This window comes from Mustela nivalis (assembly GCF_964662115.1).
Source record: "Mustela nivalis genome assembly, chromosome: 17".
In the NCBI taxonomy this organism is placed as follows: Eukaryota; Metazoa; Chordata; class Mammalia; order Carnivora; family Mustelidae; genus Mustela; species Mustela nivalis.
Window position 1 is genome coordinate 56,049,498 of NC_139036.1, and position 26,792 is coordinate 56,076,289.

Below are 26,792 nucleotides of genomic sequence, written 5' to 3' on the forward strand. Positions count from 1 at the left end.
TTTTTAAAAATTTTTTTTAGAAAAATTGAAGGCAGGTTGCCCCTGAGTTCAGTTCCAGACCCTGGAGAGCAGCAGGCATCAGCTGAGCACCAGGGAGACAACCCAGGCAGGACGGACATGTGGCTTCTCTGGGTTCTGCTTCTTCTCCTCATCCAAGGTGAGTGGGGCTGGGGCTTCAGAAGGGAGCACTTCCAGAGCTGGGGCAGGACAAGCACAGGGCCTGTCCCAGGGGAAATGGTAGAGCATTTCACTCATCCAGACACTTATTCATTAAAAAAACATTTTTTAAAGTTTTGTTAAGTGACAACAAATAAGTTTTGTGTTGGGGAAAGAAAATAAAAATGAATAACACAAATAGTGTCCATTTTCTAGTGCATTACTTATCAACCCTGGCAGAGAGATGCATAGAGAGTTAATGAGTGGATGGATGGTTGGATGGATGGGTGCATGGGTAGATGATAGACACATACATGCACACATATGTACACACATATATAAATGCATGAATTCAAGAGGAACTTTGAAGGAGCCCAGAAGCCCAGCCTCCAGCTGATACCTACTCAGTCAAAGTGAGGTTCAGACATCTGGATCATTTATAAACCTGCATAACTGGTCTTGACTTGTAGCTAGAGCTGAGATCTTCTTTTCTGAAGAGCTCAGATACAGGGAGCAAGACAGGCAGCAAAACCTGGGCGTGACAGGCTCTCTGGAGACTTGCTCAACCCCACACATCAGGCCGCCTGAGTCTTGCTCTGCATGAGCCAAGGACCAGACCACCATCCAGTGTTGTAAGCACAACAATGGAGACAGGGACAAATGCTCTGATGGCACCAGGAGTGACCCAGTTGGCTGCAGAATTGTAGACACCATAGAAGAGACACTGTTTGAGCCAAGCCTTGAGGGGTGAATATAAAGGCTTGATTCTTTCAAGCAGAGAAGAACATTCCAGGCAGAGGGAACAGCTTGTGCAAAGGTGTGGAAACTCAGAAGAGCAAAATGTGTAGTAAAATAACAAGCAGTCACCTGTTTGAGTGAATGTGTGTGTGTTAGTTCTGTGCCACATGTTGATTAGAAGGTGAAGTATTTTAAGTGTTTAGGGGTTAGAGTGCCAGCGGGTGGGTGGGGAGGGGTCTCTCTGTCTCACCAGCTCTTGGATTCAGAAGTACACCTGGGACTGCAGTGTGGGCTTTGCGCTGCTGGGGAGAGGAGTTGGCCAAGGCCAAGGGAGGGGTGGTGATCAGTAGCTGGCAAGTGAGGACAGGATCCTGTATTGAGGAATTAGGAGCCCCAAGAGGAACATCCAAGAGAAGAGACAGCTAAAGACATACCACAGGGATGAAGGGACAGGAGGAATGTGACATAGACAGAGACCAGAGACTCCTGGCCTGTCCTCAGGGCAGCGTCAGACGCTCCAGAAGCATCCAGACCAGCCCAGGGCTCAAGGGAGGATGAGACAAATATTGGGTTTCTGTCTTCTGGGACACTTCTCCATCTGCCAGGAGGGGATGGTGAGGGGCACAGAGGGGAGGACACTGACCACATTCTATGAGTATGGCCAAGGATGGGAACCCTACAAGAAGTGGTGGTGCCGCAGGAAGAGCTGGGTTTCCTGCAGAATCCTTATAAAAACCACCGGGACAGACAAACTGGTGAAGAATGGCCGAGCGTCCACCCAGGACAATCCCAGCCGATGCACATTCACCATAACCTTGGAGGAATGCCATCGAGATGACGCAGACACCTACTGGTGTGGGACTGAGAGAACAGACGCTGACCCGGTGTACAAATGATCTGAGATTGTCGACCCAGGTAGGCACTACTCTCTTCTGTGCTCGGGGACCCTGGTACCACCTGCAGAGGAGTCAAACTGCTCTTCTCTCTTCCCCAATGGACGGAGAGGAGTCTGCAAACAAGCCTGAGACTCCACGCGTGTCCTTGTGTGTGCCTGTGTGTGCATGTGCAAGCATCATTAGAGGCACCAAGATTCTGGGAAAGACTCAAGAAAGAGCGAGCCCCACATCTCTGCATGTCTCCACCTGCTCTCCCCAGAGGCAGCAGAGAAGCAGAGACTCAGCTAGACTTGTCCGGGGAAGGCAGCTCCTCTTTCCCTAGTCACAGTATCCCCTTTCCGCCCCAGGCTGAGTGGGGCCTTGTCAGGTGTGCAGGGAGAGGTGGGTGCTAGAAAGCTGTGATCCTGATGGTCTCAGCTGCAGGACAAGAGACCCTCTCCCTGCCCACTCCTTCTCCCTCTCCCTCCTCTGGCAAGAGAAGCACAAAGGAGCAAGAGACTCTGAACCCATTTCTGGGAGAAGGAAAGGCAGACTCCAGCAGAGGGCAGGGGCCCCCTCTCTGGCTGCCTCTGAGCCTTGGAGGGGACTCTGGGCTCCCCCACAGCTGCCCCAGAGGCACTAGGGCCTCCCTGGAGAAAAGCCTCGATAGGGTGTTCAGCTGGGCCCCCCTCCACACAGCCCCACTTCTGGACCCCTCAGTCTTCTCCCCAACATGCAGACACACAGACTAAATGGGAAATACATCTGCTACTCGTTAGTCTTCTCACAGTTAGCATATGCAAATATGGTCTGTGAATGTGGGCAGTGGACAGCTATGCTGGTGTAGAATGTTCCAGAGATTAACTGAAAAAGAAAACAAAGGTGGGTGGATGTGCAGGAGGAGCTGGGGCCAGAGACATGGAGTCTGGATCCTCCAACCAGACAAGCCTTCGCTGGCAGGCCTGGTGCAGGAAGAAAGGCCCCGGCGAGGTGCGCAGGACTGAGGGGACAGCGGGGGCTCCAGGCTCTGGACAGCTGCAGGAGATGGGGGACCCTGGGCCAGTCAGCTCATGGGTCACAGTGCTTCGAGCAAGGCTGAGACTCAGAGAAGAGCTGATTGAAAGCTCCAGGGTTGGGGACGTGGCTCAGACATGCTCAGTGATGCCAAAAGGAGATTGAGCTGATTTTAATTGCTACAGCGCTCCCCACCCCCACACACCTCCCACAGTGGTGAACTGGTGTTTCCCTGCAAATGACGTAATTGCAGGTTTGGGGTGAGAAACCAAAAAGATGCCAGAGCAGACCAATGTGCCTGAGCGATGTCCCTAAGACAGAAGCTTCTCAACCCTGGGGGTGGGGAGTGGAGAAGGCCATGGGAGCCACCTGCGACACTCTCACAGCCTTGCTCTGCTCTGTGTGTTTAGAACTGGATCCAACAGACTCTCCCAAGCCTGTGCTAAGCACCACACCAGCCAGCTGGGACTCCTCACCTCTGTTTACCCAGGGCACCAACAACAGCCAGCCCATGACTCCAATCAACCCCATCAACAGGTGAGCAGGGCATTAAAAGATGGGGTTTTCTATGGCAGCCCTGTGACCACTCCCCTCGGGACAATCTACCAAGGAACCCGCCCCCTTGGCCCCACTGATGTTTCCTGGGAGGGGAGAATCAGCAAGGTCTACACTGACCTCCATCCTTTATACCTCTGAGCACTTAAAGAACTCCCCACGCCCTATGAGGAAACTAACAAAGTGCCTTAGCTGGGCTGTGGGAGAGAAGGCTCTGGTCTCCTTCTGATTTGCCTCCCAACCCACACGAACCTCAAAGAGAGGTAGTTGGTTCCAGCCTCGAGTATGCCAGAGGGAAATGCTCTGTATTCTTTTCCTGTGGCTTCTAGAACAAATCACCACTAACTTGGTGGCTTAAGACAAATAGTTTTATGACCTTATGGTTCTGGAGATCAGAGGTCTGCAGTAAGTCTCCCTGGGGTAAAATCAAAGTGCTGGCAGGGTTGGTTCCTTCTGGGCACTCTAAGGGTGAAGCCCTTCCTTGTCTTTTACAGCATCTAGAAACCCAGCACCCCCTGGCTTGGAGTTCTTTCCATCCTCATAGCCAGAAGTGGCAGTCAAGTCCTCCACACACCACATTACTGGGACACTGGCTTGGTTCTCCCCAGTCCTTATACTTATAAAGACACTGGTGATGACATAAGGTCCACCCGATAACCCAGGATAATCTCCCCATCTCAAGGTCAGCTGGTTGGCAATCATCTCCATCTGCATCATGAAATTCCCCCTTGCTATTTAACCTAACACATTCACGGGTCTGGGGTTTACAACATCTCTGGGTGGGGGGTGGTTACTATGCCCACAGACACTCATGGGCGTGCACCTGTTCCATGGATCCAGCCCTGCCCTCCCCAAGCGTTAGGGAAATGCTGGGAAAGAGGGGGAAGCTGGGATTCCTGCTTTCTCACATTCCCAACATGGCTGAGAGGCTGGGTCATCAACCTGAAACACCCCCCCCCTCCGCCTCCCCGGGCGAAGAAGCATCCAAAGGCAGCCAATTTGCTCTTTCATCAGAGGGCAAACACACTGTCTCAGTTTCACCCCATCAGAGACCAGGGTGAAGGTGCATTCCCTCTCTGGGTCCCGTCTCCCAGAAACACCCTCCACCAGCTCCTTTCCAGCTCCAGTCCAAGTTCTTTTCCTTCTCCAGGACCCTATTCCTTGGAACCTGGCCCCAGTAGACAGTTTGTTCAGTCAATCCTCTGAACGAGGAAAGCACTGGGCTCACGCTTGACGATGAGCTTCTGTCCTGCTGGTGACTATTGGAGACCAGTTGTTCTGTTGAGTGGGAAGTGGAAGATGTAGGATTTTTAGGAGACCAAGCAGCACAGGAAGAAGCCTGTGGGGTGTAAGGACGGGATAGCATCCCCAAAGAGATTGGAACTTAAGAAAAGAACACAAGGCCTTAAAGGATATTTTAAGGAAAGGCAAAGCAGCATGCCCCTCTCTCCAAAAAACCACCTGTGAAATCCACATGACCCATAATGCTCAAGGCAGGATGAAGGACAGAGCAGGGCTGGCCTGCAGGGCATCCTGGTCCTGCTTGTGGAAGAAGACTTGAGGTCAAGGGTGAGGGATCCAGACTCTTGGATACTGAGAGGGACCACCAGGGAGACACATGTAAGCAAGACCCATCATCCATCTAGAACCCCGTACACTATACAGGATGTATGAGCGTACACCCCAGAATGCTACCATGGGGGGTGCAAAGCTGGGAGAGACCCCTCCCTGGAGAACCCTGAAGGTTAATAAATAGATGGACAGGGGTGGGAGAATGCTCCTCTGCTTCAAAGAGGTAATATTAGATCACAGAAGGAAATTTGAGCAGAATTGACACAAGGTAGGACACAAGTAGGATGAGAAAGATGGGCAAAGGCAAACCCTTCAGCTTGGCTGACCTGCAGGTGAGGTGGAGAAGAATTGTGGGAGAGGAGTCAAAAAGCAGGATGAATTCAGGGGCAGATCATCAAAAATCTCCAAACAAACAAGAGCCCAGGGCCAGACAGCTTCCCAGGGGAATTCTACCCAACATTTAAAGAAGAATTAATTCCTATTCTCCTGAAACTGTTCCAAAAAATAGAAATGGAAGGGAAACTTCCAAACTCATTTTATGAGGCCAGCATCACCTTGATCCCCAAAACAGACAAGGATCCCATCAAAAAAAGGAATTACAGACCAATATCCTTGATGAACACGGATGCGAAAATTCTCACCAAAATACTAGCCAGTAGGATCCAAAAGTACATTAAAAGGATTATTCACCACGACCAAGTGGGATTTATTCCAGGGCTGCAAGGTTGGTTCAACATCTGCAAATCAATCAAGGTGATACAATACATTAATAAAAGAAAGAACGAGAACCATATGATACTCTCAATAGATTCTGAAAAGCATTTGACAAAGTACAGCATCCCTTCCTGATCAAAACTCTTCAAAGTTTAGGAATAGAGGACACACACCTCAATATTATCAAAGCCATCTATGAAAAACCCACTGCAAATATCATTCTCAATGGAGAAAAACTGAGAGCTTTTCTGCTAAGGTCAGGAGCATGGCAGGGATGTCCATTATCACCACTGCTCTTCAACATATTACCGGAAGTCCTAGCCTCAGCAATCAGACAACAAAAAGAAATTACAGGCATCCAAATTGGCAAAGAGGAAGTCAAACTATCACTCTTTGCAGATGATATGATACTATATGTGGAAAACACAAAAGACTCCACTCCAAATCTGCTAGAACTTATACAGGAATTCAGTAAAGTGTCAGGATATAAAATCAATGCACAGAAATCAGTTGCATTTCTTTACACCAACAACAAAAGAGAAGAAAGAAAAATTAAGGAGTCGATCCCATTTACAATTGCACCCAAAACCATAAGGTACCTAGGAATAAACCTAACCAAAGAGGCCAATAATATATACTCAGAAAACTATAAAGTATTCATGGAAGAAATTGAGGAAGACACAAAGAAATAGAAAAATGTTCCATGCTCATGGATTGGAAAAACAAATATTGTGAAAATGTCTATGCTACCTAAAGCAATATACACATTTAATGCAATCCCTATCAAAATCTCATCCAGTTTTTTCAAAGAAATGGAACAAATAATCCTAAAATTTGTATGGAACCAGAAAAGACCACAAATAGCCAGAGGAATATTGAAAAAGAAAGCCAAAGTTGGTGGCATCACAATTCCAGACTTCAAGCTCTATTACAAAGCTGTCATCATCAAGACAGTATGGTCCTGGCACAAAAATAGACACATAGATCAATGGAACAGAATAGAGAGCCCAGAAATAGACCCTCAACTCTATGGTCAACTAATCTTTGACAAAGCAGGAAAGAATGTCCAATGGAAAAAAGACAGCCTCTTCAACAAATAGTGTTGGGAAAATTGGACAGCCACATGCAGAAGAATGAAAGTGGACCATTTACTTACTCCGCACATGAAAATAGACTCAAAATGGATGGAGGACCTCAATGTGAGAAGGAATCCATCAAAATCCTTGAGGAGAACACAGGCAGCAACCTCTTCAACCTCAGCCACAGCAACATCTTCCTAGGAACATTGCCAAAGGCAAGGGAAGCAAGGGCAAAAATGAACTATAGGGACTTCATCAAGATCAAAAGCTTTTGCACAGCAAAGGAAACAGTTAACAAAACCAAAAGACAACTGACAGAATGGGAGAAGATATTTGCAAACTGACATATCAGATAAAGGGCTAGTATCCAAAATCCATAAAGAGCTTATCAAACTCAACACCCAAAAACAAATAATCCAATCAAGAGATGGGCAGAGGACATGAACAGACATTTCTGCAAAGAAGACATCCAGATGGCCAACAGACACATGAAAAATTGCTCCACATCACTCAGCATCAGGGAAATACAAATCAAAACCACAATGAGATAGCACCTCACCCCACTCAGAATGGCTAAAATTAACAAGTCAGGAAATGACAGATGCTGGCGAGGATGCAGAGAAAGGGAAACCCTCCTCCTCCTGGTGGGAATGCAAGCTGGTACAACCACTCTGGAAAACAGCATGGAGGTTCCTCAAAAAGTTGAAAATAGAGCTATCCTAAAACCCAGCAATTGCACTACTGGGTATTTACTCTAAAGATACAAACATAGTGATCCAAAGGGGCACATGCACCCAAATGTTTATAGTAGTGAGAATAAGACCCGACCATACTAGAGGGTCTGAAGTGAGTCTAAATCCAACACTAGAGTCACAATGTGTCCAGCAACTGGGAGGTGGGAGACAATAGAAGGGAGAGACCTGGATGATGCCTTTTAATCCCCTCCAAGACTTCCCAGTGAGGGCTCCCCTCCTATAGATGGGAAATTTCATTGATAGCCAGGAGTGGATAAAGAAAAGCATAGGGACTTGGGTTTGAAGTTATTTTCTGTGTTTCTGTGAGAGAGAGAGTGGGCATGCGAGCTGGAGGAGGAAAGGACAGAAGGAGGGTGAGAATCCCAAGCAGACTCGGTGCCCAGCATGGAGCCCGAGGCAGGTCCCCATCTCATGACTTTGAGACCATGACCTGAACTGAAATGAGGTGCCCAAAGCTTAACTGTCTGAGCCACCCAGGTGCCCTTTGTTTTCTGGATTTTTCAAAAAGAGTATCATGGTATATATATACCTCACATATTGAAAGCCTTCACAAGCCAGATGTGTAGTGAATGAGGAATGCTTGGTTTACTGTCACTGCAGTCAAGATCTTAATAGGGATGCAGATATAGGACTATAAATCAGTCAAAACTAAGTGAAGTTTCTTTTTCCCTGGTAAGTAGTTAAGTGTTTTGTGGCGAGGGGCTTTGAAACAATGTACATAGCCATGTGTCACTCTATCTATATTGGTGGCCTCCAAAGACAGGGGACTCACCCGGTGGTCACAAGAACAGTTCATTTCTGTCCCTCACCTTGTCCCTTAGCCTCTCTGGTCCTTTAGGTGCAGGGCTCCAGGGACAGTCTGGACGTCTCCATCCAGACAGGACAAATGAGGGCTCAGATCTGTCCGCTTCATGCCTGTGATGCTGTCCATCTCCAGTCAACTCAGACCACCATCACTTCCTCCTGGGTTTCACCTGAACTTTGCCCTGCCCACCCTCCCATGCTCCCCAGCAGAGCAAGGGCAAGACAGAATGCTGGTCCCTTCCTGTTTAACTTCCTCCCACGCACATTAAAAATAACGCAAGTCTTGTCCTTTTCTAATTTTCAAAGGCATACATATTTCCTTCCAATAAAACACTGGGGCATTGCCAAAGCTGGTGTGTCGGGTTGGGGGTGGGACATTCTGCAGCAGCGGGTGGCTTCTGGTGGGGAACACCTCCACCACATGCCTACAACTGCACCCACACTGTTCTGGGTCGCCAGTCAGGAAACGGTGAGACCTCAAAGCCCAGCAGCCTGTGACTTACCATGTGGGAGCTCCCAGCCTCTGTCCCCTTTGCAGGGCTGAGTCCCAGAGGGGCTCTTTGCAGCAGCCAGCAGCCTCTCCACAGCCCTCCGTGCCCACGGCAGAGGTATCACCTTCCTCTTTACCGTCTTGCCCAACCCTAGAGCAAACAGAGTCAAATGGTCCCGTGATCCATACTTAGATTTTCCTTGTGACATAAAACAGCAATCATTTTGTCATGTCACAGATTCCGCGGTCAGGAATTCAAAAGGGCTGAGAGGCGACAGCCTGTCTCTGCTCCCTCATGTCTGGGGCCTCAACTGGGATGACATAATGCTGGCGGGGTGACTCACATGGCTGGGTGCCACTGTCATCCAGAAGCTTCTTTGCCCGTGTGTCTGGAACAGGAGCCAGGGTGACCCAACACGGAGCCCAGTCCTGACTGTGGACCCAAGACCGTACAGGTAGCCTCTGCATTGGGCCACCGGGTTCTGAGTGGGACAGTCCCCAGCACCAGCATTTCTAGAGCCTGAGCAAGGAGCTACGGGATTCCTCCTGGCCTGGCCTTGGATGTCACACAAGGTTACTGTCCCCAGGCTCCATCCGGGTCTTCCAACGGGGACGAACATTGCTTCTTGGAGGGTGAAAACGTTGCTACTCTTTTCATATACAAAACATAGATGATCCATTGGTAGACGGATCGACTGATGGACAGATCAGTAGAACATGGACGTATACAGCATGTCTTTAGTACTAAAATTTCATAGCTTGGTGGGGGGGCATTTCTAGGAAGAGAAAATGAGTAAACAGGATCCTTAGAAGATAATCATGGAAAAAAGTTGGGGCAGCGCTGCTCTGGGCTTCTGTCTGCAGCAGCCACAGCCCATCCAGACGCAGGGGTGGGGACATACCCCCAACTCTTAATAAAATGAAGTGTCAAGAAATTTGCAGCCCCATGTTGGAACTGCCACATGGAAGAATTTTTTTTTTTAAGATTTATTTATTTATTTATTTGAGAGAGAGAGAGAACCCTCAAGGGCAGAGCCGAGGGACAGAGCAGCAGAGAGGGAGGGATAGGAGAAGGAGACTCCCCAGTGAGTGGGGAGCCCCATGCGGGTCTCTAGCCCAGGACCCTGAGATCATGACCTGAGCCAAAACCATGAGTCAGATGCCCAAGTAGCTACGCCCCCTGGATGCCTCTGGAAGAATATTAATCTAGTGTCTTCATGTCACATTATAGAACGAGGAGCCCAGAAGGGCTGGGGCTCCCGGTCCCAGTCGTAAGCCTTGGGAACAGACTTGGATCTGCCCCAGAGCCAGCCTGGGGCTCGTCCACACGGCGTCCCTGCAAGCCCATCTGTGTACTTGAAAGGTCAGTTCTCAAGCCTGCTGGGCTCCATATGGCCCCAGGTATAAACACTAGGCAGACGCAATGACGTCCTGCCATTTCTCTGCTGTACTCACAGGTCACAGACTACACCCATCAATCGCATGAACTTGTGAAATGTTTTGTTTGGGTCGCAATTTTATTTTTTTTAAATGGAGTTTGTTGCCAACAGGAAAACACAAAAAATTTCACTTCTGGTTTCTCTTTTAAAAAGCAGAAATGCTGGGCGCCTGGGTGGCTCAGTGGGTTAAGCCTTTGCCTTCGGCTCAGGTCATGATGTCAGGGTCCTGGGATCGAGCCCCACATTGGGCTCCCTGTTCAGCAGGGAGCCTGCTTCCCCCCCTCTCTCTCCCTGTCTCTCTGCCCACTTGTGATCTCTGTCAAATAAATAAATAAAATCTTAAAAAAAAAAAAAAAAACCAGAAAGGCTGGAGAACCGCAGGTCCTGCGTGGCCACCAGAGTGTCTAAGACTTTCCAGCTGCTCCCTAGGGTTTCTAGAACACTATGAAAGCTCACAGACTAGAAAGAAATAAAACTGTCCCTTTGTGCGGATGACATAATTATGTAGAAAAACCTAAGGATTTCACACACACAAAAAAAAATATCAGCTGCTAGAAATAAAAAGTGAGTTTAATGAGTTACAGACAAAAAGATCAACAGAAACGCATATACACATACACACACGTGTACACATATGTGTACACACACATAGTCCTATTTCTATACTAGCAACAAGCCTGTAGAAACTGAATTGAAACACACAGTGTTAGTCACAGCTGCTGGACAAGAAGAAGAAACACGGGCTGCAGATCTAACGGAATATATGCAGCATCCATGTACTGAAATTTACAAGACTCTGGTGACCGAAGACAAGAACTATTTAAACAAATTGCGAGAGGTACCACATTATCAACACAGGAGAGATGTCAGTTTCCCCAATATCAATCTGTAAGTTTAACACGATTCCTATCAAAATCCCAGCAAGATTGTCTTGGTAGAGAAAGACAAGCTTCCTCTAACATTTACACGGAAAGGTGACAAAACTAGAGTACTTAAAAATGAGTTTGAGAAAGAATAAAGTACATCACAAGCTTCTCTCTTGACCAGGGTTGTGTTTCCTACATCCCCCCTCTGTGTGTTTTATCTCATGGCCCCTCTGTGTCTCTGTGGCTGAATTTCTCCTTCGGCGGAGTCCTGGACCAGTGCCAGCTCTCCTCAAAGTGCCAGGAGGGCGGAAGCCATGCCAGGGCTCAGATTCCGAGCATGGCCTCCCTGCCTGCACATGCAGCACTGAGGAGCTCAGAGTGTTTTCTGGAAACTGGCATCACTGGCTATGCATGGGGGAGACAAGAGCGCTGGTCTAGATTCGAAAAGCTGAATGGAGCTGGGGACACGTGCTTGTGACAGACTGTGTCCCTCCCTGCACACTGCTGGAAAGGGGCCATTGACAAGCATTTGAAACCATCGTGCCTTCAAAGAGGAAGATTTTGCGTCTCACATTTTGGCCATTGTCCTCTTCCCTCTGCTAATTTGGTCAGCACAGTGTTCTTTGCACCTAGATACCTCTGCTCTCTTCTGTAATACTTCCCACCATCGCTTTTGGGGGGTGGGGAGCGGTTCTCATTTTAAATGTAATCGTTGCTGACCACAGCTTCTTTTTTTTCACGATTTAACTTATCCCTTTGTAGGCAAAATTTCGTCATAATGTAGATTTTCTATTTTTAAACGGGTCACGGGTGCTGTATTTCATAAGGCCTTGCATGCCCGTGACTGCTTGTTTCCAGGATATTCTCTCATTTGCTCAGACCATGTAAATTTTCCCTCACTGTGTTCTGGGGTGGGATGTGGTTATCACGTCTGAGGTTAGCCTATTTGTGTCACCCACAACGAGCTCCTTCCCGTATGATCGAATCCGCTCTCCATTTCTGGTACCAGCCCATATGATTCTGTCTTTATCCTCCAGGTGCCGTAACTTTATAATATTTTGGGTGTGGGCCATCTGAAGAGTCCTTTCCTGGGTCACCGTGTGGGTTCTCAGTTACAGCCTGAAAGACCTCCTTATTTCTGGTTAGTTTCTAGTAATTGAATTAGAAATTGAATTCAATAGAAATTGAATTTACGTTTGGCTTCTCTCTCCTCCAAGAACACAGCCAGCGTACATTTGTGGAATCACCTCCTGGTCTCCTGTACCTACTCTTCTACCTCTCCACCCTTTTTATATTGTGTTTACTTCAATGTCCCATCATGAACTTTCCAAAAGAAACCGCATCTGTGTGTGCAGACATGCTTAATCATTGACTTCTGTGGTTCCTTCCCCTCGCTGTTTCTTCCCGGCTACGCCCTGTCTTGCTCTTCTGCTCCTTCTCTATCCCGAGGTCGGCCTGCCTGCTTCTCATTGCCCTATTTTTACTGCAGTCTCTTTACATTTCTAGATTCATCCCATTCTCTGTCATTTCCTTGAGACTGAATAGAGCTGTTTATATGAGCAGTTTTCCTTTGGGCATTTCCACTCAGGATATATGCTCTGTATTAGTTTTGTGCTAGTATTCTTCTCTTTTCTTGCCACCTGTAAGCTTTGGAAGGTGCTACTCCCCTTTTGGATAAAAGTTGGTACTTGCTAAAGACAGTGTGGGGAGGGAGGTGGCTGGGAGGGTCTGCAACCTGGAACCTCCCCTACCCTGAGGACAGGTGTCCCGTTGGTTCTCAGCCCACCCAGCATCACCTACCTGGTGGCTCCTGCTTGGTGCCTATCGCTACTCCTTCTCCCCACTGTCCTTCACCCCCATCCCCTACAGTGCTCTCCTCTGCCTGGGAGCCCAGATCACATGCTGTCAACATGCCAAGTCTGCCAATCAGAGTGTAAGACAAAAACTTGACGACACCCAATGTTGGGAGTGGGGGCTGACTGTCCATTAACAGATTCAGACAAAGGTAGAAAAGTTTACAACCTTTTTGAAAATATCCATGAAAATTTGAAAAATGGACCAACCAATAATACAGCTATTTTTTTTTGTAGGATACCTAACAGGCATAGCCATAAATGGATATCAAGCCACATACGCAAGAGATTCATTCCACAATTGCATGTAGTTGCAAAAAACCCACAACAATGGAAATGCCCATCAGGAGCGAAAAAAATTAAACAAATCATGATATGTAGATACCATGGAATGCAGTGAAGCCATTAAAAACAAAAATCGTAGATACTGTTAAGGAATGATTTTCAAAATACATTGAGTGAAAACAGGTAAACTGCAGAACAAAATGTGATATTTTTCTTTGAGGGAGGGAAAAATAAATACACTATATATGGTTTAGATGCATAGAATTTCTCCACATCATACACACACACACACACACTCACACACTTACACCCACACAGTGGTTCCAGACCTTACCTTTGGGTAGGGGATGACGATACCATTTTACTTCACATTCTGTGTACTTTTTAAATTTCCTTTCCTAAAAAAGTCACCTATTGCATGGAGCACTGGATGTGCTGCATAAACAATGAGTCTTGGAACACTGAAGAAATAGAATAAAATTTAAAAATATATAAAATAAAAACAAAAACAAGAATCCACAGGGGCACCTGGGTGGCTCAGTGGGTTAAAGCCTCTGCCTTCGGCTCAGGTCATGATCTCAGGGTCCTGGGATCGAGCCCCGCATCGGGCTCTCTGCTCAGCAGGGAGCCTGCTTCCTCCTCTCTCTCTCTGCCTGCCTCTCTGCCTACTTGTAATCTCTCTCTGTCAAATAAATAAATAAATAATCTTAAAAAAAAAAAGAAATCTTTAAAAAAAATCCACAAATAAATATAAAAGTTCGCATCTGCTCAGTATTTCACTAGCTCCCTCTTGCCAAGGAGACGGCAAGTAGTGCACGAAAGAAGAATGTTTCCCTGGGTCAACGGTCAGGTTCACTTGGACACACAGTCAGCTCTGGTCTCCTAATCCCACACCGGGACGTGTCTGCATCCAATGCCTGAGTTCCTCCATGGTGTGTGTAGAAGACGGAGCTGCTGTACTGAATTCAGAATAAGCTGAACGACCTGCTGAATGGGAGGCAAACACCACCCACATGGGTGTGCAGGGAGCTCCCTCCACAGCCAGCCTCCCACTTTGGGGACATGAAACACCCAGGGTCATTTAATGGAAGGCACAGTTTTAATACAGCCACACAAAGGAAGGAGAGTCACAATGTTTATTGCTTACAGCTGTAGGGGAGAGGTGCCCAGTGAACCTGGGAAGGGCAGTCCTCCATCCCAGACCATTAGGGAGCAGGAGCCCCAGAGTAGGGTGGCAGGTCCTCTTACTTACACCGTGGTCAGGACAGAGGTCACTGATTTTTCCTGGGCTCAACTCCAAGTGGTTATTTCGAAATGTGACTCAAGAAAAGTAAAGCAGGAACTTATGGAGGAGTTCTACGATTAGAGCCTTCTCTAAATTCTGGATTTCAGGGGTGAGCAGGGTTGCCCTACTATAAAATGCCTGGGCAGCAACTCATCAGAACAACAGCGGATTGTTTTCAAAACTTGTTTCACTCGCCCCAAATGGTCATGGAGAATGTGCGCTTCTTCTGATCAATGGACAGCTGGTTTTTCCTCAGCTCAGGTCCGGTGGTTTGAACAAGGATGCGGCAGCTATTCAAATCCGTGTCCGGACACCATGACTTCACGAAGGTCTCCCAAGCTGGGCTGTAGTGACACTGCACAGTCACTTGCAGATGGAAGTAGAAGAAAAGAAACGATGAAGAAAAGAAAAAGGTAATGAATTAGAGAGCAAATATAAAATAGAGAAGATCAAAAAACCCAACAATGGGCTTTTCAACGAAGCCAACCCCTCTCAGGATATTTGTGATGAAAGGAAAGGTCTGAATAATCAATAATCAAAACAGGTACATCACACAATATCCCGGGCCTAGTAAAAAGAAGGAAAGGCAATAAGGGGACAGAATAATAAAAGGATATCTAAACAACTGTAGGACAATAAATTTGAAGCTTTAGGGAGAATAAACAAATTTCTAGCAAAAATAATGTGATATCCTAAAAGATATTCACAAAAAGAAACAGAAAACCTGAATCCTCCATCAGCTATTTCAAAGAATCAAATCCATTATTAAAAACCTCTCCAAGGAGCCCCTGGTTGACTCAGTGGGCAGAGCGAGTGACTCTTAATCTCGAGGTTGGGAGTTCAAGCCCCACCTTGGGTGTGCAGATTACTTAAAATGAATGAATGAATGAAATAAAACATCTCCAAAAGAAACTCCAGGCCTAGGGCACCTGGGTGGCTCAGTGGGTTAAAGCCTCTGCCTTCGGCTCAGATCACATTCCCAGGGTCCTAGGATTGAGCCCCGCATCTGGCTCATTGCTCGGCAGGGAGCCTGCTTCCTCCTCTCTCTCTCTTTCTGACTGTCTCTCTGCCTACTTGTGATCTCTCTCTGTCAAATAAATAAATAAAATCTTTAAAAAAAAAAGAAAGAAGAGAGAAAGAAACAAACAAACAAACAAACTAGCTAGCTCCAGGCCCATAGAGCTTCAAGAGAGATATCTTCTAATCATTTAAGGAAGAAAGAATGTTTGTCCTAAACAAAAATTTCCAGGACATAGGAGGAGAAGATGCAGTCCTAAATCCTCTGAATGAGACTAGCACACTCTTGATGACAAAATCTGACAAGGGCAGTACAAAAAAGAAATCTTATAGGCAAAAATCACCCCTAAACATAAACGTCAAACTCTACATCAAAAAAAAATCAGCAAGCTGAATCCTGGGATAGAAAAGCAAGATAATAGTTCATCACTAAGTTGGATTTATCCAAAGAATGTGAAATTGTTTGAATAAGAGAAAACCAGTATGTATAATATGCCACATTAATAGAGTCAAGGAGAAAAATCATGTGATCATTTCACAGATGCAGACAAAAGTCTTTGATAGATTTTAAATAGTCCTTTGACTAGGAAGGCCTTTCCAGACCTTCGGACTCAACCACAGCACCGCGACTGTGCTGGGCCTCTTCCCTCTGAGACCAGAATATGGAACAGGGAGTGGGAATAGCCATTAGGAAGTCTGGCCCCAAACTCCAGAATGAGCAGGGACATGGGGGCACCAGAGGTCCAGGAAATCATTGGCAAGAATTGGAGTCTCTGGATCCTGGGAAACAAGGTCCCTTTGGCCCAAGGACTGAAACTGGGACCATCACTTGCATCTCCATGGACAAAAGACTCAGGCACTGGGATGCGCAGAGAAACACCTGCCCAGAGAGGCTGGATCCTGTCCTGGAGGAGGTGGCAGGAGCTATGAGAGCATCAAAGAGAAGCCCTCTCCCTCCCAACCCAAGGGGTGCTTTGGGGTCCTAGAAGAATTCAGGACTCAACCACTTTGTGTGACAGTTCACTCCAAGTGACATAAGTCACTGGAGAGGAACCTCAGGGAGCATCACAGAGCAGGTCCTGAAGACACATACACACACACACACACACACACACACACTCTTACCTGGGTCAATGGTCACTTTAACTGTGACCCCAAGATCAGTTCCAGCTCTCGCAATCCCACACCAGTAAGTGTCTGCACTGTTCCACCTGAGGTCCTCCATGGTCACGGTGAATGTGCGTGATTCCCAGTTGTCCTTGATGGACACTCGGTCACGCTTCACTTGCCGCTCTGATCCGTCGGTTTGAACGAGGATATGGCAGTCACTCCACTCGGCTCCTTGACACCACCACTTATAGTAGGTCTCCCACCCATGTCCATAGCGACACTGCACAGTCAGTGAACCCCGCAGTGGGCCACTCACTGCACTGGACACTGCTGTGAGGGCAGATGAGCCTGGAAACACAAACCAGAGCTTGTCACACCACACCCTACCCACTGAGGGCAAAGCCACAACCTCCTGCATCACAAGTAGCCCCAAGAAACCCAAGTGCCTGATGAGTTGAGTGACAGTCAAAGAGGGAATACACCTTCCACAAGACAGACCTTTGTCCTTCAAAACTCCACTGGGTCAAAGCCACTGCAGAAATCACCTAAGAGCACAACTCTACCCCTCAGAGAAACAAGAATGTCCCCACGGAGCAATGACAGCTTTCGATAACCCCCCCCCTCCCTGTGGTCAATGTCATCTGGAAGCAAATGACCCAAGCAAACGCATGGCCCCAGTCCACTTCAGCCCATTGTCCTCGTGCAAGATGTGGGCTCTGTGGTTTCAGACCTTTTCGTTTTTCTAGAGTAGCCAGGAATCTGGATTTTGTGTGAAACCTCTCAACTTGAAAATACTGGTTTCATTAGAAAACTTTTTTTTCCCCTAAGTTATTAATTTCTCAGGAGAGACTGACTACAGAAACCTTGCCTGCTAGCTCACCCTAGCTTTCAGTCCTCAGCTCCAGCTCTATAGTCCTAAAGAAGGTTCTTTTCTGGAGTTATCTGTGCTGTCTGCTGAGGTCCGATATCAGTGATGTTCCTTTCGCACAATTAATCTAGAAGATTTCTATCGTTTCACGTGCTGAGATCAAAGAGAACAAAGGAATTCCTGTGTCTTTAGACTCCTAAGAAATTATCGAAACTGGAAAATTCATTATTGGGACAAATTCTTTGGTTTCTGGAAATTGTTTTCCGCGGAATATTGACTATTCAAGTTCTTTGAGGGTTCCTGATCTGTTCTATTGTTTTAGTTTGTTTTTTTTCCAGAATGTCCTGCATTATGTATGAGCATAAAGTCCTGCAATTAGAAAGTATCCTTTATAATGAAAATGTTCACATATGTTTTAATTCCATGTTCTGACCGTAGGTGTTGTGTGGTTTTGGTGTATTACACCTGCCGCAGGATGTCCTCCTCTTCGTTTCTACTCTCCTCCCACATATTTTACACATTAATTTTTTACACATTTTGAAATTAGCTTGTTTTATTTCCTAAGTTATTAATTTCTCCTATGGATAATTTCATTCCTTTTCTTTACTCCAGATTTCCACATGGGCTCTTTTTCCAACTGGTTACGTGAAAGACAGAGGTCATTTTCTTCCTTTCTAAAATGAATTAAAGTGTGTGAAAAGCCAAGAACTTACTTTTGTTGATGGTACAGACTCAGATCTAATGCCCTTCTCATGAATCTGAAGTGTATGCCTCAGGGGTTTTTAGGATATTCACAGAGTTGTGCCAACATCACCTCTAACCCCAGAACGTTCGGTCGCTGCAGAAAGAAAGCCTGTACCCCTTGTCGCTCCCTGCTTTCCTCTTCCTTGAAGCCTTTGATGACCACTCATCTACATTCTGTCTATTGAGTTCTCTCTTCTGGACACTGCCTACGAACAGAATCCTACGATCTTACCTTCTTCTCTGGCTTCAGTCACTTAGTAGAATGTGTGCTAAGGCCCAGTCTACGGGAGGGAAGGGCACGTTTATCTTATCCATTCATCAGCGGATGATACGTGAGTTGTTTTGACTTCTTGCCTCAGTGAATAATGTTGCTATGAGCAGTTATGTACTAGTGTCTGTATTGATTCATGCTGACACTGTGTTCACAGCAGAAGTTCCAGGATGGGTTTTCTCAAGAGCCCATAAGAAGCTGCTGTGATTCTGAAAATTCTCTGGGAAACTCCCACCCATTGTCTTCAGCCTCCACCAATAGAGTAAGGGTTCCCAAGAGCGAGACAGGAAGCCACCCTGAATCTCTCCTCTCCCCATGCACACTTCAGCTGCCCGCAGACAGTAAGGCTGCTCTCCCACCTTCCAAATCTCGGCAGGTGCTTCCAGGGACAAACTCCAGCCCACACAAGGAAGGTGACTGGAGAGAAGGTGATTCCCAGGTTTTGCCCAGGGATGCAGAAGAGGGCTTAGGAGGGGCGGTAGTGATATCAACATCAACAGAGGAGCTTACGCTCTCTGCCCCTTGATCAATTCTGCCCCTATGTTGTCGAGGACTGGATGTTTCTGTTGCCCCACAATTCCTGTGTTGAAGTCCCAAGCTCTAATGGGATGGTATGTGAAGCTGGGGCTTTGGGAGGGCATCAGGGCTAGAGGAGGTCATGATGGAGATCTCAGGGTGGGGTCAGTGCTCTCATGAGAAAAGACACCAGAGATCTTCTCTGTCTTTCTTTCTCTGTGTCTCTGTCTCTGTTTCTCACTCTCTCTGTCTCTCCTCCCTGAACACAAGGTGGGGGTCCCCGTGAGAAGGTGGCTGCCTGAAAACCTGAAAGAGAACTTTCATCACGAACTGAAATCAGCCTGCACCTTGATCTTGGACTCTCCAGCCTTCAAACTCTGAGAAAAGAAATTTCTCTAGTTCAAGCCCCTCGGTCTCTGGTATTTTGCTCTTTGCTCTTATGACTCATACGCATTTGTAACTCTTTTATGAACTTCCAAATTAAGAAAATAGTAGCATACAAGGCACCTGAGTGGCTCAGTCGGTTCTGCAGCCAACTCTAGATTTTTGACCCAGGTCATATTTTCGGAGTCCTGAGGTCAAACCTCATGTCGGGTTTCATACTCAGCGTGGAATCCGTTTGAGATCTCCCCCTCTGCCCCTCCCCCCACTCACCCTTTCTCTATTTCTCTCTTTCTCTGCCTCTAAAATTTTTTAACAAATTGCAAAAAAAAAAAAGAATATAGTAACACGAACGCTTTCCCAATAAAGATTCTGCGTGCAAATCTCTCATTCAAATTGCTTTACCTCTGCACATAGGATGAAGTCAGTAGGTGAGTCAATGGGGTCTTTTTATTTTCCATGATGTCCTCCTTCCCAGAAGGGACACTGTCTGCCTCCTGCCCCAGCAGCCATGGTTCTGGAGGATGAGAAGCAACAGAGCTGGGGCAGCGAAATTGTCCTGTCTTACTAGCTCTTGTCTTCTCCAAGCATCAAGAACCAGCTGCCCTCCAAAGATTTGCCATCCAGCCCAGAAACAGGAAACTTCTTATCTCTGGTCTTCCCTCCCGGTGACACCACTCAGTAAGTCTCAGTGGTTGTGCTAATGACGCTGGACATCAGTCTGGTCCTTGTCATCCAGAGCAGAGACTCAGGCGGCCTGATGTGCAGGATTGAACAAGTCTTCAGAGAACCTGTCACACCCTACTTTTCTGCCGGTCTTCCTCCCTCTATTCTGAGCTCTTCCGAAGAGAGGGTCTTAGCTCTAACTACAAGTCAAGGTCACTGTGCAAGCTTTTAAATGATCCAGATGTCTGAACCCCACTTTGACTGAGTGGATCTCAGCTGGAGACTGAGCTTATGAGCTCCTTCAAAGCTCCTTTGGAATTCATGCATTTATATATGTGCATAGATATGTGTGCATATGGTTTTATCATCTCTCTGTCTATCCCTCCTTCCCTCCCTCCAGCCATCCAGCCATCCATCACCTATCTAGCTAACTATCTGCCAGAACTGGCAAACCGTGCCCTAAAAAACAGACACTGTGTTATTTACTTTTGTTTCTCCAGCACCTTACTTAGTACCTGTCAAGTAACAAAAACTCTGAAGGTTTTTTTTAAAAGAAGTAAGTATCTGAGTGAAAGGTCCTGCCATTTCCCCTGTGAAAGACACTGTCTGTGCCCTACCCCAGCCCTGCAGGTGGTCTGGCCTGGATCCCCCACACCACTCACTCACCTTGGATGATGGGAAGGAACAGAACCAGGAGCCGCCACATGTCCTGTCTGCCTGGGTTTTCTCCCTGATGCTCAGCTGATGCCCGCTGCCCTCCAGGGACTGGAACTGAGCTCAGAAGCAAACTGCCTTCTATTTCTCAAAATTGTTCTTTTATAGTTCCTCTCCTTTACTTCCCATAATTTTTTATTCAGTTACTTTCTAATTTGTTTAATTAGGATAAAAGCAGTGTCATCCTTTGGGACCCTATGGTTAACACGGTTTTTCTCAATGATTTGGGAAAGCGAAGTGTGGTTAGGGTGCCACTTGCCAGTATGTGTGAGGAACGGGGAAGTCCGCAGACGGCAAACCAGATGACACATGCAACGGAGCCTCAGAGTGTGGGTCCAAGGAAGTGATGGAGAAACATTGGGTTTGTACGTGGGGAAACCCAATGCAGTGTTCAGGACTCACACCCAGTCTTGCTGGACACACAGCCCCATCCTAATCTTCCTTCTGGGTAACCCACCTCAGTGCCTCCCAGACGACCCCTCTTTCCCTGGCCTCTGGTCCAGCCCTGAGCATGACCCTTGGGTCTCTCCTTCTCGGGCTTCCCACCGTGGTTCGGAGTCCCTCTGAGACAGAGGGGTCATGGGGAGATTTTAAGGAAGGAGAAGTAGCCTCTTCCCATCAGCCTCATTGTGGCCTAGAAGCTTCCTCTGCCATCTTTTGGTGTATTTCCCCTGACTGTGGAATGGGGTCACTTCCCAGCCCCAAACTGCTTATGCTAATGCCCCCTAAGGGGCTTTCCCACAAGGCTCCCCTCTTCCTTCACGTGTCCCCACCTATCCTCTGTTCTCTGTCCCCTTTCACTCTCCTCTCTGAGACAATTCTTTTGTATTCTTTTTTCTTTTATGTTTTCAACATTTTTGAGCTTGGTTGTATCTTAGGAGGATTTTGTTTAGTTTTGTGTTTTCAGTGTCTCTTCCAATCTTTGGATGAAATGTTTAGTTGAGGAATTGTGGGGTTTTTTAAATATTTTATTTATTTATTTAAGAGGGAAAGGGAGAGTAAGAGGGAGAAACAGACTCCCCACTGAGTCGAAAGCCTGATGTGGGACTGTATCCCAGGACTCTGGGATCATGACCTGAGCCAAAGGCAGACGCCCAACAGACTGAGCCACCCAGGCACCCTAGGAATTATATTTTCATTTCAAAAGCTTCTTTTTTGTTCTCTGCTTGCTGTAGTTTTCAAAACTCTCCTCACTCTGTGGTCATGTGCTGGTTTGGTCTGGTCTGGTTTGGTCCTTCTCTTTTATATCCCAAACATGCCTCAAAGACTGATAGTTGTTGGTTGTCTGACTGTAATGGAGAATGAGCCAGAGCATAGCTGATCAGGGCTCTGAGTATGTGGGGGCAACACAGCATGCGAAGCATGGGTGTCGTAGTGTTCCAAATCCTTTGAGCTTCCATCCCTTCTTGAACTACAGGCTATGCTCTCACACGAGCGGGCAGAGGGATCTTCTAAACTCCAGAATGACAAGGACTGAAGGTGGCCCCCAGCATCCTCTCTAGCTGCCTTGGTTTCCCCATGTATTTTATGAAGTTAAAGAACCTCCTGGGGGATGGGAGTGTTTCTTTCTTGATCTAAGTGCTCGTTGCATGGGTGTTGGGGTTTTTTGTGCAAATGTATTGAGTTGTCCACTCCTGAAGTCTGCACTTTCTGTGTATATTTTATACTCCAACGAAAAAGTTTTAAATTTTACCATGAAATCTCTCCAAGCCTGTGCCTACTTAATCCTTTAAATAGCAGCCTCGGTATTCCATTATGTGGCTGTAGCATAATTACCCATTCCTGTTTTGTTGGCATTGACCCTTTCCATCTTTGCTCTTGCGAATCTATGCTACGGGACTCCAGATCGGGAGAGATGACGTCATCGGATGCCATAGACCTCTCCCCTCGACTCCAGCTAAGAATCCAGACATATTATGTGGACTGGACCACCTACCTGAGCATTCTGATAAATGAACCCTAGCAGGAGATTGGGGAAGGAAGCCAGACCAAGTATAGGACCAATCTAGGTGTGAGTTTTTTGGTTATGCTTTCTTCTCTAACCTCCTGCCTGAGCATGAACCCTGCGACTCACAGCCTGAAAATGCACACTCAGCAGGAACCCTAAGAGCCCAGGATGAGCAGAGAAAATAAGCCCTAGGGAAGAGGGGTCATATTCCGGGAGTGTTCTTGGGGTTTATGTTTTTTTCCCCTCCCACCTGGTCCCCAGCAAGCATCAGGACAGAAGCTGCAATTCCACCTGCAGCCGCTGGGGGCCGATAGTTGGAAAGTGGAAGGAGGAGATACCTGGCTGCCCAGAACAGCTAAGGGTCCCAGAACCGTGGGCGGGGACAATACACTGCCTCTTCTCTCTCTTTGGCCTTCCCTCCGCTTGGCTCTGGAAGAAACCCCAGTAGCAGGAAGTACGCAGCCAACTGGGGAGAGAAAAGCCTGAGCTTGCTAAGCTTCCCGGCCAAACGACTAGAAAGGGAGGAGATGGAGGCTCTGACAGCTAGCAAGAATGGTGGTGGGGGAGGGGGGGAATGGAGAAGAAAGGGACCCTCGACTTCCCAGGCTTGCGCCCCAGCTGTGCACACCTGATCAGTCCCTGGAAGGAATACCCCACTTTAAAAGCGTGGGGAAGACCATCCCCGGCCACAGACTGGCCACTGGAGGGCGCACTGAGGCACATCCGGGGAGCACCTGCAGGGCTCCAGAAAGCTGAACCAGAGCACGTGGGAACCACAGTCCACAGAAGCCACATCACCACCTGAAGTCCTAACCTCACCGGCTGGACTGCCTGCCATTAGAGAAACGGAAGTCTTCATTAAAGGCCATTCTGGCGAGGGGCTAGTATTGCTGTGTATGTGGTGGTGGTTTCCTGAAATGATGTGTGTGTGAAACACATAGAACTGAACACCACCCCAAATTTGACCATATGTAAAGTTTGAGACGTAGTTTAAAAAAAAGAAAGAAAGAAAGAAACGCGTTTCAAACTGTGCACTTTAAATGGGTGCAGTTTATTGAAAACCTTGGTAAAACTTGAGAAAGACAGAGTGGGGGGGTGGAATTTTGAGGGGGAGGACCAGAGTTCCTGCCCCCACCCCTTCATAAATTCCTGGCTTCATAAGTTCTTCATAAATTTAAGGCCCAGGATTCATTGAGACCCCCACACAGGAGAAGGCTCAGCTGTCACACATGAACACAGAGGTCTAGGGCCTGAAGGCAGTACCCGCCCCCCCAAAGAACATGGGGCAACTTTTTTTAAAGATTTTATTTATTTATTTGACAGAGAGAGATCACAAGTAGGCAGAGAGGCAGGCAGAGAGAGAGAGGAGGAAGCAGGCTCCCTGCTGAGCAGAGAGCCCAATGCGGGGCTTGATCCCAGGACCCTGAGATCATGACCTGAGCCAAAGGCAGTGGCTTAACCCACTGAGCCACCCAGGTGCCCCATTTTTTATGAAGATTATTCGGAGCTAAAGGTCATCAAGACACTGTAGGCTCCAGAGAAACGTTTGCCCCTCACTTAACTTCATAGAGGAATCTCATTGGCAGAGTCTTTGCAGAATAAGGGTTATTCCCAGGGATAAATTTTATCTGAGCAACCCAACTACATGGCAGGGCAAACATTTGTTTACCAAACATGTACCAGTTTTCCTCTTCCTGTGAGTAAATTTCTGCCCTTTGAAGCCCCAACTCCCTACCCCTTCCTTTAATTCAGAATGATATATGTGCCCCATTATGCCTGACTGCCTTGTCTGTGTGGATTTCCCACACTTATGCTATTAAATTTGATTTTCTCCTGTTGATCTGTCTCATGACGATTTGATTCCAGGTCCAGCTAGAAGGACTTTGAATGGGACAGGAACTCAGACTACCCAAGAATGCGATGGGACATTTTTGCTCGCTGACACTTGGTGCAGTCAGCAGAATACTTTAACTAGCAGGACACCGCTCACCCCCTGACACTGCTGCAGCTGGGAAGTTCTTGGGACATCTGGCAGAGAGATAGCAGAAGGTAAGATTTCTCGCCATGTCAGACTCCTGGAATCTCTATCTGCACAGACTGGCAGAACGAGAGAGATCAGGGTCCTTTGTCTCCCTCTCAGTTTAGATCAGCAAGTTGTGGAACTAGTTCCTTGGGCTTAGTGACCCTTTGGCTCAATTGGGTTGAGTACTCTTTGGTTGCTGAAACATTTCATCCCAGACATGGTCTCTGTTTTCCTTGGTCTATGTCATGTATGTAGTTTGTCATCTGTTGGTAAGGGACATCTTGGAAGCCAATGTTGCAAAATTTGGAGACACAAGTAGATCACTTAAAACGTATCAGATCATTTACCACCCAAGAAGATTCCCATGATAGGATGAGATGGTCATGGAATGGGACACACAGACACTAGTCACCCCCCAGCTTCAAGAACCTCCAAGCAACAAGGTACACTGTATGAACCCATTATCCCCCAACCTCATGGCACATTCTTCCTTGGTGTTATTTTGGCTCCAAGACAACAAAGGTTTAGAGAAACCTGGTAGATGTTTCCTTTGGTTTTCCTCTATGTACTAAGAGATTGGCTTTATGACCTCTGAGGATATTCTCTTTGATCTCCACCATTCAGAGGATGCACTCACTGGGGTATACTTTGGAGGCCAGTGGAACACTCTGGGCATCCAAGTCTCTTCCTCTCTGTCAGGTTGTGCCACTTTTCAAGGTGTCTGTCATAAGAGGTGTCAGAACCATGAGAACCTTTGTGGTCTCGACCCTCATTGCTTGTTGGTGCTGGAAAGTCTCATTCCAGAAGTACCTAGGGGTTGTCACAGGTGAGAGGTCTGTGAGTGGAGACATCTCACATTTTCATGGGGGGCTGAAGACACCATTGCCACTATACACCCTCACTGCCTGTGCACTGAAGGGCTTTGCTTTTTTAGTAAAGAAGGAGAAGGGGAGGAAGTAAGGAGTAAAGGGGAGGAAGCTTCTGGATCATGGAGGCTGCATTCCGTATGCCCTCTCTGGACATCTCTTGTTTCCTGGGCCCAGTCCCTAAAAGCCTTATTGGCTTGTTGCTAATAAGCGATCCCCCTCATCAATGGCCAGATGATGGATCCTTTAAACTACCAAACAACATCTTGAAAAACTGTATATTTTCTAAAGGGCTCTCAGTTGTCCTATTAGTATCATTGCTAGCCTTAAGGACTCCCTTGACAAGATAGAAGAAGTTCAACTTTAAGACAAAAATAAGGCTTCCCAAGCAGTGTAAATTTCCCTTCCTCTCTTCCTTGTTTCTTTTAGTTTCATTAAGTTTTTTACTGACATTTCAGTAGCTTTTTGTTTTGTTTTGTTTATGTTTTGTTTTACTTCTTTTTTTCACTATTTTTTTTTAATTTTCAGCATAACAGTATTCCTTGTTTTTGCACCACACCCAGTGCTCCATGCAATCCGTGCCCTCTCTAATACCCACCACCTGGTTCCCCCAAGCTCCCACACCCCGCCGCTTCAAACCCCTCAGATTGTTTTTCAGAGTCCATAGTCTCTCATGGTTCACCTCCCCTTCCAGTTTCCCCCAACTCCCTTCTCCTCTCTAACTCCCCTTGTCCTCCATGGTATTTGTTATGCTCCACAAATAAGTGAAACCATATGATAATTGACTCTCTCTGCTTGACTTACTTCACTCAGCATAATCTCTTCCAGTCCCGTCCATGCTGCTACAAAAGTTGGGTATTCATCCTTTCTGATGGAGGCATAATACTCCATAGTGTATATGGACCACATTTTCCTTATCAATTCCTCCGTTGAAGGGCATTTTAGTTCTTTCCACAGTTTGGCGACCGTGGCCATTGCTGCTATAAACATTGGGGTACAGATGGCCCTTCTTTTTGCTACATCTGTATCTTTGGGATAAATACCCAGGAGTGCAATTGCAGGGTCATAGGGAAGTTCTATTTTTAATTTCTTGAGGAATCTCCACACTGTTCTCCAAAGTGGCTGCACCAACTTGCATTCCCACCAACAGTGGAAGAGGGCTCCCCTTTCTCCACATCCTCTCCAACA

The 26,792-nt window shown here is 47.0% G+C and overlaps 1 protein-coding gene and 2 long non-coding RNA genes across 3 annotated transcripts in view; 1 reads left to right on the forward strand and 2 right to left on the reverse strand.

Annotated features, from left to right (window-relative positions):
- Positions 1–11,779, reverse strand: LOC309850754. Its single transcript, XR_014304430.1, has 3 exons — positions 11,630–11,779; positions 8,766–8,903; positions 1–220 (listed from the first exon to the last, which is right to left on the reverse strand). It is a non-coding gene; the product is annotated as an uncharacterized lncRNA (long non-coding RNA).
- LOC309850755 overlaps positions 8,902–26,792 on the forward strand; it is a 48,820-nt gene continuing 30,929 nt past the window's right edge. The window contains exon 1 of the long non-coding RNA XR_014304431.1: positions 8,902–9,207. This is a non-coding gene — a long non-coding RNA (uncharacterized lncRNA). The remainder of the gene's footprint in view (positions 9,208–26,792) is intronic.
- On the reverse strand, positions 14,318–21,053 carry LOC309850748 (CMRF35-like molecule 1). The gene is made up of 3 exons (XM_082705085.1): positions 20,720–21,053; positions 16,623–16,955; positions 14,318–14,846 (listed from the first exon to the last, which is right to left on the reverse strand). The coding sequence occupies exons 1-3, from the start codon at positions 20,757–20,759 to the stop codon at positions 14,668–14,670; spliced, it is 552 nt and encodes a 183-aa protein (XP_082561211.1). The 5' UTR covers positions 20,760–21,053; the 3' UTR covers positions 14,318–14,667.

Bases quoted from the DNA above. Each gene is read 5' to 3' on its own strand.
- LOC309850748 (XM_082705085.1), bottom strand. From the start codon at position 20,759: ATGTGGCGGCTCCTGGTTCTGTTCCTTCCCATCATCCAAG. The intron at 16,956-20,719 runs GTGAGTGAGTGG...TTGTGTTTCCAG, and splicing joins GTTCCTTCCCATCATCCAAG to GCTCATCTGCCCTCACAGCA. The intron at 14,847-16,622 runs GTAAGAGTGTGT...TCCATCTGCAAG, and splicing joins TAAAGTGACCATTGACCCAG to TGACTGTGCAGTGTCACTAC.